This window comes from Megascapheus bottae, chromosome 5 (genome assembly GCF_031878675.1).
Source record: "Megascapheus bottae isolate mThoBot1 chromosome 5, mThoBot2.hap1, whole genome shotgun sequence".
In the NCBI taxonomy this organism is placed as follows: Eukaryota; Metazoa; Chordata; class Mammalia; order Rodentia; family Geomyidae; genus Megascapheus; species Megascapheus bottae.
Window position 1 is genome coordinate 51334631 of NC_143513.1, and position 12060 is coordinate 51346690.

The 12060-nt window shown below is 36.2% G+C and overlaps 1 protein-coding gene across 1 annotated transcript in view; it reads left to right on the forward strand.

The window, feature by feature from the left end:
• Ppp1r9a (protein phosphatase 1 regulatory subunit 9A) overlaps nucleotides 1–12060 on the forward strand; it is a 268149-nt gene that overhangs the window by 204795 nt on the left and 51294 nt on the right. The window contains 1 exon segment of the mRNA XM_090333138.1: nucleotides 10426–10479. Within this exon segment, the coding sequence (XP_090189264.1) occupies nucleotides 10426–10479 (54 nt within the window).

Here is a 12060-nt window from a genome sequence, read left to right on the forward strand (position 1 = left end):
ATTTTTATGCCACAACAGCAAAAGGGTTGGCCTGCAAATGCTATATTATTTACTATCTACAGTTCCGCAAAAAAAAGTTTGATAACCTTAAGGTAAACAGCTGCATGAATAACCCATTCTGAATGACATGGATGATTTATTTTTTACCTGATTAACCAAACTTATGGATTTAAAAAAAATATAATTTTGGTTTAAAAAAATTGAAGGTATACTTTTATAACAAGACACACCTAGCACATCACATGTAATTTTGCTTTGTGTTTAACATAGTCATGTATTTCTTCAGGAGATTCTCTTGGTAGTGATTACGTGGCACTTCTTCATAACTTCAGTCTATGCCCCCGTTTGTCTGTGTGGGACACAGACATGTCCAATACCAGGAGGCACTTCTCACAGAATTGCTGTGGAGATGGATTCTGTTGTATTGGAATCTTTACAGTTTTCTGATAACTACTTTAACTAGAATACTGCTAGGCAAAGCACATAGGCTGACATAGAGCCCTAGTAGACCTTGTGCTCTTATTTCTGCTCATGATTGCATCTTGGTCTTGCTGTAGTCCTTGGCAGCCTAAACAATGAAAGAGTGGTTTCGAGTGTGGACTGAGAATTGATTGTATGATGAAGACAGGAATCCCATGCAGTTTTCCCAATGATATTGTTAGCAGGTTGATTGGCCCTATAATGTTCATTTGCCCATTTTTCTCTGATTGGTGGATCAAGTTATTTGCCACAGAATTTTTGTCTTTTACAACCAGGGCTTTTGGGGACCTTTCTACTCTTCTATCGTCTCATCTGTCTTCAGTGTAGCTTAGAGCAAATCACATCTATTCTAACTTTTCTTTTTAAGAATTCCATTACTTACAGTTTATTCAAGACAATGTTTGAATCATTTTATTAATAACTTTTAACATTCCCTTTGAAATTTATTGTAAGTAGGTAAATTAACTGACTTCTTTCTCACCTTGAATCATTTAATTCAAGTTTTCAGAATATATCGATTCAACCCAAGCATTTTTTCCTGATCTTTTGAACAATTACATAACACCCTCTCCTAGTTCCATCAATAACCAACCATAATAGAAAATTTGAATAAAATGAATTTATCAAATGCAGAAACAAAGATTATATTAACAACACTATAAATTAGAAAAAAATTGTTTTTTCAGAAGTAACTTACACAAGAGACTTACTGACTGCTCACAAAAGTTTTTTTTTTTCAATTATAAATAATCTGTTAATGCGGGGAGATTTCGAAATACTTTTAAGTAGCTATTATGTTTGAAATTGGAGGTCCATAATTTTGGCATTTTAAGGTTTTTACATGTTTGACTTTTATATTTATTTTTATAACAGTACTTTTTAAATATTGTTACTTTAATATCACTAAAAAATTCTCTTTTATATTCTTTCTTTTCCTCACTAGAATATTTTGACTTTTAGTCTCAAGGACTTTATCTGTTATACTAGCTTTGGCATTCATATTGTTTCTTTTTATATTTAAAAAAGAGAATATTGCTCCTGATTAGTATCTCCATTTCTATCTTTCTGTTGTCAATCTGCACTTTTTATTTTTTAATATCTCTTGCATTCAGTTAAGTGTAGTGAAACTGTATCTTTTCTGAATTTTTCTGAATATTGCTTTAGTTATGTGTCAGTTTTTACCTCTAGAATATCATTGTTACATGTTTTATAATTATTTCTCTTGTGATTTCCTATTTAACACAAATGTTCTGTGATGTTTTTAATTTCCTAGACATATTGAACTTTATTTTGTTGTAGCTTGCTATAAGGGTCTACTTTTACTACACACTACTGTAATGTATTGCATGACATCTGCATTTTTCTATCCCTTTATTTTTATACATTCCAAATCCATTTGTTTGAACATGCTTCCTTCAGAAAACCTATTCCTGACTCTCAGTTTTATACGAAATACCCTGGAGTCTCTGTCAGTTAATTAATGAGTTTAATCTATTTATACTTGCTTTAGTCCTTTTAGGATTAGTACTTTGGCTTGGCATCTTATTCATTTCTTTCACTTTTTATCTGTCTCATTTAAAAAAATCTTTATGCTTATTTGCCATTAGAAATATCTAATTCTCCTGACTTACTTTGGTTCAATCTTAGAGTCTTTTTTTAGCACTACGTAAAGCAGTTGAATATCTATACTTTTGTCATTTATCAAAATAATAATTATAGCATATTGTCCTCTACCTCTTTTCCTCCCACTAGATTTTTTTTTTCTAACCTTAGAATAGTTAAAAATATTCGTGAATATAGCCTTTACAGAATGATTATTTCCATCTCACCAATCCTTCTTTTTTCCTCCTATCCTAACAATAATGAGATTATGGCTGCTGCCCTGGTGTTAACTCCCCAACATCTTTGTGCTGATACTAATTTAATTATTGGTGTCATTAAATTAGTGGCAAGGCGATCACAGCTTCAGGGCAGGAGATAGACCATCCCTGAGTTACCTCCAGATGAGCACTTCTGTGGAGAAGATTGAAAGTTAATTACAATGCTGGTCTCCATTTCTGGTTGATTTAGATCTTTAGTTTTCCAGATATCTGGAAGCACCTATGTTCTGCTTCATTAGCAGTTTGTAATAAGAGTTTTTGTCAGTTGATAAATAAGGACTTGAAGATAATGTATGTATATAAATACATATAAATGCACACAATATTAGAAAATCCTATTTTGGTGCTTTCCTTTATTGTAACTTTTAGAAATATAAATATAGTCATGGATAGAATCATTTCTTTTTTTTCTTTTTCTTTCTTTTTTTTTTTTGCCAGTTGAGGCTTGAGGGCTGAACACTGTCCTTGGGTTTTTTCTCAAGGCTAGACCCCTACCTCTTGAGCCATAGCACCATTTCTGGCTTTTTCTATGTATGTGGTACCGAGGAATCGACCCAGGTCTTCATGCATGCTAGGCAAGCACTCTTACCACTAGGCCAAACTCCTGGCCTGTGGATAGAATCTTCAAGGGAATTTGACAATTTAAGCTCACCTAAATGATTATTGGAGGTCTAATTGCTTACATTTTTTTCTTGTTGGTTTCTTTTATATTGTTCCTTAAAAATATTTTCTATTTCTGTATCTTTAAAACTTAAAGGCAAACAATAGCATTTGAATGCTACATATGGAAATTTTTGATACAGTCTGGTTCCAAGACAGATTATTGATTCAGTCTATTAGTTGTTTTTAAGCAAAGACTCATTCTATAGTCCAGGTGATTCTCTCAAAATCCCTATATATCCTAGGATAGCCATGAAATTTCTATCCTCTTGCCTTTTGTGTGGCAGCACACTCAGAAATTTGCTACATTTTTTCAAACTTACTTTTTAGATTGCATTATAATATATTTATTATATACTATATGTAATACATTCATTGGTTAATCAATTTCCACTATTATTCTTTTTATAGCATCATTTCTTGATTTTTAAATTTTCAAGTTTTTCTTATTTCTTTGTCTTGAAATGCCTTTAAATAACATATTAGATATTCCATGAGCTTTGACATCCTAATTATTATGACATAGAAATTATAATTTACTAGATTCCTAAACTTTTTCCCCTGAAAAATGTACTAGGCATACTTCATTGTTTTAATCATAAAGGAAAACTCAACTTATCATTTGGATGTTTGTCAACCTGCAGCTAATATTTTTAAATTACAGGTTCTTCTGTTGGTCTCCTTTCATTGATATTTTCCCTCCTAACAGGTTTTATTTGTTCTATGTTTATTTATATTTTATTTTCAATTTAGTCCATTACTATTTTCTTCATTTTCTACTTTTTACTTTTCTAGAAACATAGCACCAGTTCTTAGTATATTTCCATGTTGATTTGGGTGTGTGTGTGTGTGTGTGTGTGTGTGTGTGTGTGTGTGTGTATGGGTTGATACGCTGTATCTCCCTTTCCCTTATCTGGGATTGTTTCTCAAATTTACTCTGTTCTATCAATGTCATTCCATATCCTTTGCGTTTAAGTATGCTTTAAATTCCAATTTATTTGTGCTCTTTAGAAATGAACTTGACTTCGTTCTCTTCCTGAATGCTTCACCTTCCTTTCTTCATCCTTTGCTCACCTTTCTTCCATCTGTGGTTTTCCAAGGGTAACTGTCAGATTCTTTGTAACTTGTGGGGCCCATCAGCACTTTCACAGGTTTGCTTATTTGTGTTTTCAAGGTCCTGGCTTCCTTATTTACTTTGATATGTGTCTAGAAATGTAATTTGTAATTTTTAAATGTGAATAGTTGCCAACTATGGATACAAAACTCTTCATTTACCAAGACAGATGAAGTAAAGCAGAGCAGGCATGCCTATGAATACAAGTGCTGAAGATCATTCACTCTGGCTTCTACTCCTGGGTCTGAGTCTGGAAGCATTCTGTGGCCACTTAGTACAGCCTGTCTGTGTCCTTTCTCCTTTCTCCCCTGTTCTGGTCGTGAGGTGTGAACTAGTGAGGTACATTGATGAGCTTAGACAGAGGTGAGGTCCCACTGCTGATCAAGACTATGGAGGGAATCCACCTTTCCCCCACTGGAGAGACTGGCTCTCCATAGTGAGGGTCATGGCATCTAATGGCCTCCTGTCCTCAGAGTCACAGGTGGCCGACTGTTAGTGTCTGCTTTTCTCCTTTAGTTTGACTGGTAGGTGAACTCTAACCTATTGGGGGCTGCAAGATTTTCTTAATGTGATTTCCCTGACAAGCTAGCAGGAAAATGAGAGAGACTGCATCCATACCTGCTAGCCTGGTCCCATCTTCCCACACAGTCCCAGCGAAGCCCCTCAATGCTCCACCCTTACAGCTGGTGAGCACCAATAAAACATTCCTTTTGAGGAAGTCCACACCTAGGATTATTTTGTTTACCTAATGCTATGAAAAAGAAGTCCAAAAAAGTGTCAGTGAAGGAGTTTTTGTGAGAGTTACCGTGAACTAGGAGAGAAGGTTTCATCCTTGCCTATCTAGTGGTAAATATATATCTTTATTTTACAAGTTGCTGTAAGTTGGATGCCTCTGGCTTGTGCCTGTCATCCCTACTGACTAGGGAAGTTGAGAACAGAAGTAGCAAGATTCCAAACTAGCTTAGCAGAAAAACTGATGAGACCGTATCTTGAACACAACCAGCAAAACCCAAAGCATGGTTCGTGTTCTAGGGAACCAGCCTAGCTACTGGAAGGTGCTGAATTTGAACCCTAGTACCACGAATAAATAAATAAATAAATAAATAAATAAATAAATAAATAAATAATGAAAAGAACTATAAATACAGGCCATGAACATCCAGAATGTTCATCACTTAGCATCAGTTTCTCGGGACTGAGCTTAGGGCCTGTGCAGAGAGGTTGCTCCCTGTGGTGACGTCAGGACTAGATTATGGCAGCTGTCAACCAGCCTCTTGCAGATAATTTTCATAGTGGGGGCTCGTTGACTTAATGTAACCATATCTCCACCTCTGAGCACAAACGGCCCAGGCAAAGATCGGAGCTCCTTTTTAACAGCCCCACTATGTCAGCCAATGCAGCTGTGTTTCTGTGTATTGTGCAGCTTTTAGTGTGGGCCAAACAGACATCAGTCTAGTACTCCCAAAAATAATTGTGAAATTTGAATTCTGAAATCTCTGTAGAAAGTTCTGTGCAAATGCAGTTATGGTTGCCTTTGTAAAGAAAGTGCAGAGAATGTTTTACTTACCTGATTATGACATTTCTGATACAAGCTGAGAACAGAAACTCATGCCTGTTGTCTTAGTTACTCAGGGGCTGAGAATCTGAGCCAGCCTGGGCAAAAAGTCAGTGAGAATTGTATCTCCAGTTAACCACCAGAAAAGAAAAGTGCATAAAATACAGCTGTGGCTCAAATGACAGTCTCCAGGCTCTGAATCTAAACTCCAGCACGAGCTGAAAAGGAAAAATAAAATAAAATTAAAAAAAAAAATAAAACCAGAATGCTCTTCCATCTTTCCTATAAAGGTAATGTTTCCCAGGAAGTGGGTCTTGGCTCAAGGGTAGGGCAGTAGCCTTGAGCTGAAGAGCTCAGGGACAACATCCAGGCCCAAGAGTAGGGGCAGTAGCCTTGAGCTAAATAGCTCAGTGACAGTGCCCAGGCTGAGTTCAAGCCCCATGACCCACCAAAAAAGAACACACACACACACATATACACACACAAAGTTTCCCAGTGCCAGGAGTGTGGCATAGTGCTAACGTACTTGCCTAGCATGCACAAAACCCTGGGTTCAATTCCTTGGTACTAAATACACAAAAAAAGCCAGAAGTAGTGCTGTGACTCAGATGGTAGAGTGTTAGCCTTGAGAAAGTTTAAGGACAGTGCTCCACTGAGTTCAAGCCCCAGGACTGGCAAAAAATAATGCTTTCCATGCTTGGACAAGATAATTAGAGGGAGGCAAAAGTTCAGGCTGAATATGTATATTTCTGTTCAAGTTATTTCTTTCTACTGGTTATATTTGGTTTATATTGATTCAGTCATGTGCATTCATGCTCCATTATTCATCTATTTGAAAGAAATAAAAAGAGCAAATGTACATAGCAAACTCTCATACAGAGTAAATGTAGGAATCATAGGATTATTTCAGCTAAGACCCTGACATAGGTATCTGTGGCATCCATGGTAAATATGTCATAAAAGATTAAAGAGAGTGGTCATGTATATCAAGAAACACTGACCTGTAATCTTTTGGAGATAGTCTAGAGTAAACTCAGCCTTTTATGAGTTGGAGGTATCTCACACGAGTCTTGACTTGGAAGTTTGGACCTATAACTGGATCTGAGAGACAATGAAGGGAACAAAGCAAAGATTCTAAGCTTCCTAGAGGACAGAAAGCTAATGGAGATATCCAGAAGCAGGCTTCCTTTGCTTTTGCTCCCAGAATCACCTGAGATGTAGTTATCTGAGGGATGTGTTCTTTTGTATTTTTTTATTTTACTTAATTTTTTAGTTCTTTTTTATTTATTTATGGTAATACAGGCTTAGGGCAAGGATATCCACACACTGCAACAATGATGTAGCTATCTGAAGGGTAGCTCATTTAGTATTTTTTATTTCACTTTATTACTTATTCATTTATTCATGATAACACTGACTGAGGGCAAGAACATCCACATACTGAAACAATGACATCTACCTCCAGGGTCATTGTTTTGCAAGTATCACACCTATAGGCCAGGAACAGCCTCATCATTTCTCACATCTAGCCTTGAGAAACAATTTACTGAGGTCACAGTGACCTGAGCAAAAGAAAGTTGCAGGCTATAGACTTGGTTACCCTCCTGGGAGTTAATCACCAAGAAAACGAGGCCTGGCATTCATCCATAGTGTAAAGTTCACTGTCAAAAGTGTCTTTCAGATTTCATGCTCCCCTTCACACAAAACCAGTGGTATGAGTTTTGTTTCAGGTGTGATATTTTACATGGTTCAATACTTTTAACTGGGAAGTAAAATGGGATAATCATACATGAGTTTGACATACACATTTTTTTGCATGTGATCCTGACTAACCTCACTGAGGAATTATTCTGTGTTGACCAGTGGGTTACACTGATTATCTCATTTAACCTTCTAGTAAGGAAGGTTATAAACTGTAAGGCACAAGGCATGGCATTTTATAGGTAAAAAAAGAAAGTATAATGGGAGTTAAGTAGATTTCCTACACCGTGGAGCTAGCACTTAATGGAAAGTTATGGTGAGTTTACTCAGTTTGAGCAAAAGGCAATTCAGGAACTCTACATTCTTGGCACACAGTAGACAAAACCATTTGCAGCAGTTCTTGTCAGTAGCAATTATAGATGTCTGTGAGAGTAGATTTTCTGGGTGCCCTGGCATGTTCACCCTGGGGTAGTGTCTCCATAAAAAATAATTCCATGTGTGTGTCTATTCACATTACGTATTTATGTCTATAAATGTCTTTATTTTGTTTATATTGGCCTGATACTCATTGGGGATGCTATGTGCATCTTGTACATGGTAGCTCATCCACAAGTGCCTGTTAAGGCTATCCTTCTTTCCTAAGGAAAATAGCATTGGATTAGACCCAAGCCATGTGGGTTCTAGTCCTGGTTTTAATGGTGTTTCACTGGGGAGACTTGGCCTAGTCTGTTGACACCTCTAAACTCCACTGTTTCTATATCTGCAGTGAGTCCCATATTCTTATTAGTGTGCTTACTTAGGCACCCCGATTACGCTCACTGGGTGTTAAGGCTATCCAGCTAAATGGACTGGCATTGTCAGGCTCTGAAAAGATGAGGACTTTGAATGGTACACACCTCTTCAGTGAGGTGCAAGAGAATTTTGTAGGATTTTAGGACAATACTCCCATGTTTTTTGTATCCTGCTCTCTACATAATCAGTAAGGAAGAGAGAGATTAATGGCCCTGTACCCCTGTAACTAGCACATGGTAAGTTGAGATGAGTTCATTCAGTCTGAGCAAAAGAAAGCTCAGGAACTCTACATGCTTGGCATACAGTAGACAAAAATCTAATAATCCAGGAGGCAAAGATTGGCAAAATCAAGGACAACCTGGCCAAAAAAATTTGTAAGATTCCTTTCTCAAACAACAAAGCTGAACATGGCTCTGTACTCCCAGAATCCCTTCTGTTATCCCAGCTTCTCAGTGTAAATAGGAAGACTGCACTACAGGTCAACATGGGCATAAACTCTACTTATTAAAAAGTAACTGAAACTAAACAAAACAAAAAAGGACTGGAGCATGGCTCAAGGGGTAGAATGCTTGCTTAGCAAGAACATGTCCTTCCCTTCAAAACCCTGTACTTCCAAAAGGGAATAATCAGAAAGAAATCAAGAGGGTGAGGTCTCTGGCCTAGAAACTTATTATTAGCACCCAGAAGCCTCAGGAGCCAGTAATGATAGAGTAGTGGGGACCTCAGCAAGATGGCTGGAATGACCAGGTCTGAAAGACTGAAAGTGACAAAAAGCCATACAAAGAGACATAGATCTATTTATAATAATTTCACTGTCACTCTGAGCACCAGTGTGGAGGTGGGGCAGACTGCATAGTCTCCAGAGAAGCAAGGGAACAGAAAGCAAGAAGAAGAGAGCACTGTAAAGAAGCCTGGACCTTGGGTTTAGGCTGAATGTTAAATTGATGGAACTTCTAAATCTTTCCCTCTTTCCTTTGTAGAGATAGGGAATTACACAAAAAGGCACTGAGTTTATGAGGTGCTCCCAAGTTCCCATCACTAGTCCAACTAGTCTGCACTTTGTTCATTCCTCTACCAGTACATTCCTCGCTGTGCTTCTGGGAAGATTAAAAAAAAAAGAAAAGAACTTTGTAGAGTTACTTGATTATAGTAATAGTACAATTTTCAGTCCTTCTTGTACAGTTCAACCTCCAAAATGCTCTGAAAAACAGCTTTAAAAAAAAAAGAAGTTTGCAGGCAAATCAATTTGTGGCATAGCCTGACCAAAGTGATGGGATGCTGTTTACAGGCTTTTCATGCCTCACTCAGAGGCAGTATTCATATGCTTAGTGGCAAAAAACATTCATGTGTTTGGTTGCTGAAGCCTCTGCCGACCTGCAGTGGGCTAGTTGCAACGGATGGAAATTGCATATGCTTAGGAAAAATCCGGAGTTCCAAAGTCATCCGGCTCTGGGGTTTTCAGAGAAGAAATTGTCAACCTACAGATTATTTTCCTTAAATCGAGAGGTGTTTATTTATCCCTTACAGAAATGAATGATTCATTGATTGTTCTTCCCTCTTGGAGAAAATGTGGGGGGAGGGGCAGGCCAAAGCAAACATAAGGGGACTCAAGCTTCTTGGGTCTGTATCTCCAATACAAGTAGATATTTGGGGAGACATAACTCTGAATCCAGATATTTACCACAACACGCTAGAAATTAAAAGTTTAAAAATATCTTTTTAAGATTTCGGCATATATTATATACATATGTATATATATCGCATCCTCTTTGCTGCTTTGCAGCTGAAGGGGGCTTGCTGGTCTGTCTGTGCGAGCTACTCACAGATCCACAGCGCCACCTTTCTTCTAGATGTGGAATTGAATGTTCCTTCTGCCTTCCACCGGCTTATTTAGAGGCTATCTGCATTTCAGCCAGCTAGGCTCTGCAAACAAACAGTACCTGGACACTCAAATCATAAAGGAAGAGCTGCAAATAATGCCAGAAACGTGTTTTCTTATTTTTTACCCTCCATCTAGCAATTAAACTGGTAACCGAATCTGATGTTAGGAGTGTGAACCATAAACCCTGTGTTTAATTAGTTTGCACCTTCTGATTCCTTTTTAACACACTAGACGTTTCATTTACAACTTGCTGCACTGCAGAACTTTTTGCTAGGCATTTTACTATGATATAAGGTATTCTCCCAGCGGATAAAGATTTTAAAATATAGTACTTGAGAATTTTTTCTTTTCAATTTTTCAGTTGCAAATCAAACATGCAGTTACAGAAGCAGAGATTCAAAAATTGAAGAGTAAGGTAAGCTCCGATACATGATCCGTGAATTGTGTTCAGAATTCATCTACCGTGAATGAATCCAGCCCTATGTATGGCTAATGGGTTTGTTCCTGTGCACATGAAAGAGCACGAATGTGAGCAATTCATCTCCACTTTTAGCGCATACAGGGATATACGCCTTAGGGAACATAACATGCATGTACTTAGCATGCACATATGTGACCAGTTTACTCAAGATATCTTCAGGAAATACGCTTTTAAATGGTTGTCTGAAGTGTATTTGAATCACCGATTCTTTTAAGTGTGACCTGGTACATCTTACCTTCTTTTTGTTTATCATATCATAAGCAGATTTAATCATTTATTCATTTTTTAGATTATTCATCAGGAACATTATGCTATTTAAACATATGGCACTATTTTTACATAATATTGTTTCTAAGAATTATTTGATGTAACTATAAGCTTATTCTTAGAAATAATTACCAAAGTATTATAAACTTAACATGACACAGGGCATAACTGGTTTTAGGTGCTAGGTATTACAGACAGTTTTTAGGCAATGTAGTTCATCTAATTTATATGTTAGAGAGGGAAAGTTTTGATAAAAATATGTATTTTTAGTTCATATGTGAAATAATACAAGATTCAAATGGACATTTTCAATTGGCAGATTGCAAGGCACTTGGATGAGACCCAGTCCTAGCAATTATTATTAGCTTTGGCAAAAAATATACTTTCAAAGGTTTATAAGTATCTTTGGAATTACTTTAAATAATATACTTTATTGTTTCTCTGATCATTCAAAAATTAAGACAGAATTATTCCCACCACTAATTATTTGTTTCCTTATGTATGTCGAATGCTTGTTTTGATTTTTTTCATGTGTTTTAAATTGAAGTGAATTAGCAAGACTGTTTCGGCTAAATGATATTCTTAGCTAATATGCTCCAGAGCTTTTTAGTCAAAACATGTCTATACATCATTCATAATGTCATCTCAGCACTGCAAATAGCATTTTCTAAAATTAGTAGTGGCTTGTAAATAAACAACATGATACAAAGTGTTGCTTAATAAAAGATGCAGGAAAAAAGGGTCCCATTTTAAAGTAGAGTTGTTTCTTGACAAAAAAATAGAAGGTACATTTTAAATTGTGGGTAAAGATTCTTCTCTAAGCCTAAATGCTTCAACAACGCTTAGTGTAAGATTATAAACATTTAATTTAGAAAACAGCATAAATTACCATTTTATTTTTTCATGATAACTTTGGCATATGACAGCCACAAATTAACCTATTTGACTATGTTTATTGTTGATAGTAGTGATAGAATTCCCAATTTGAAAATGGTGTATATTACCTTTTAAATTTGTAATCCATTTTATAAATGTTGTTAATTAAATTTTTACACAAAACCTATACCTGTCTTATATATAAATATATATATATATATGTAAAGATGTAACTATATGTTTCCATTCACTAAATTCTATCTGATTTTGGTATGTCTTAATTTTGAAGCGATAGTTTATAATGATTGTATTTTTTAAACTTTAGAGAAGACATTAGAAGAAAATAAAGAACTAGTTTGAAGACCAGAGTAG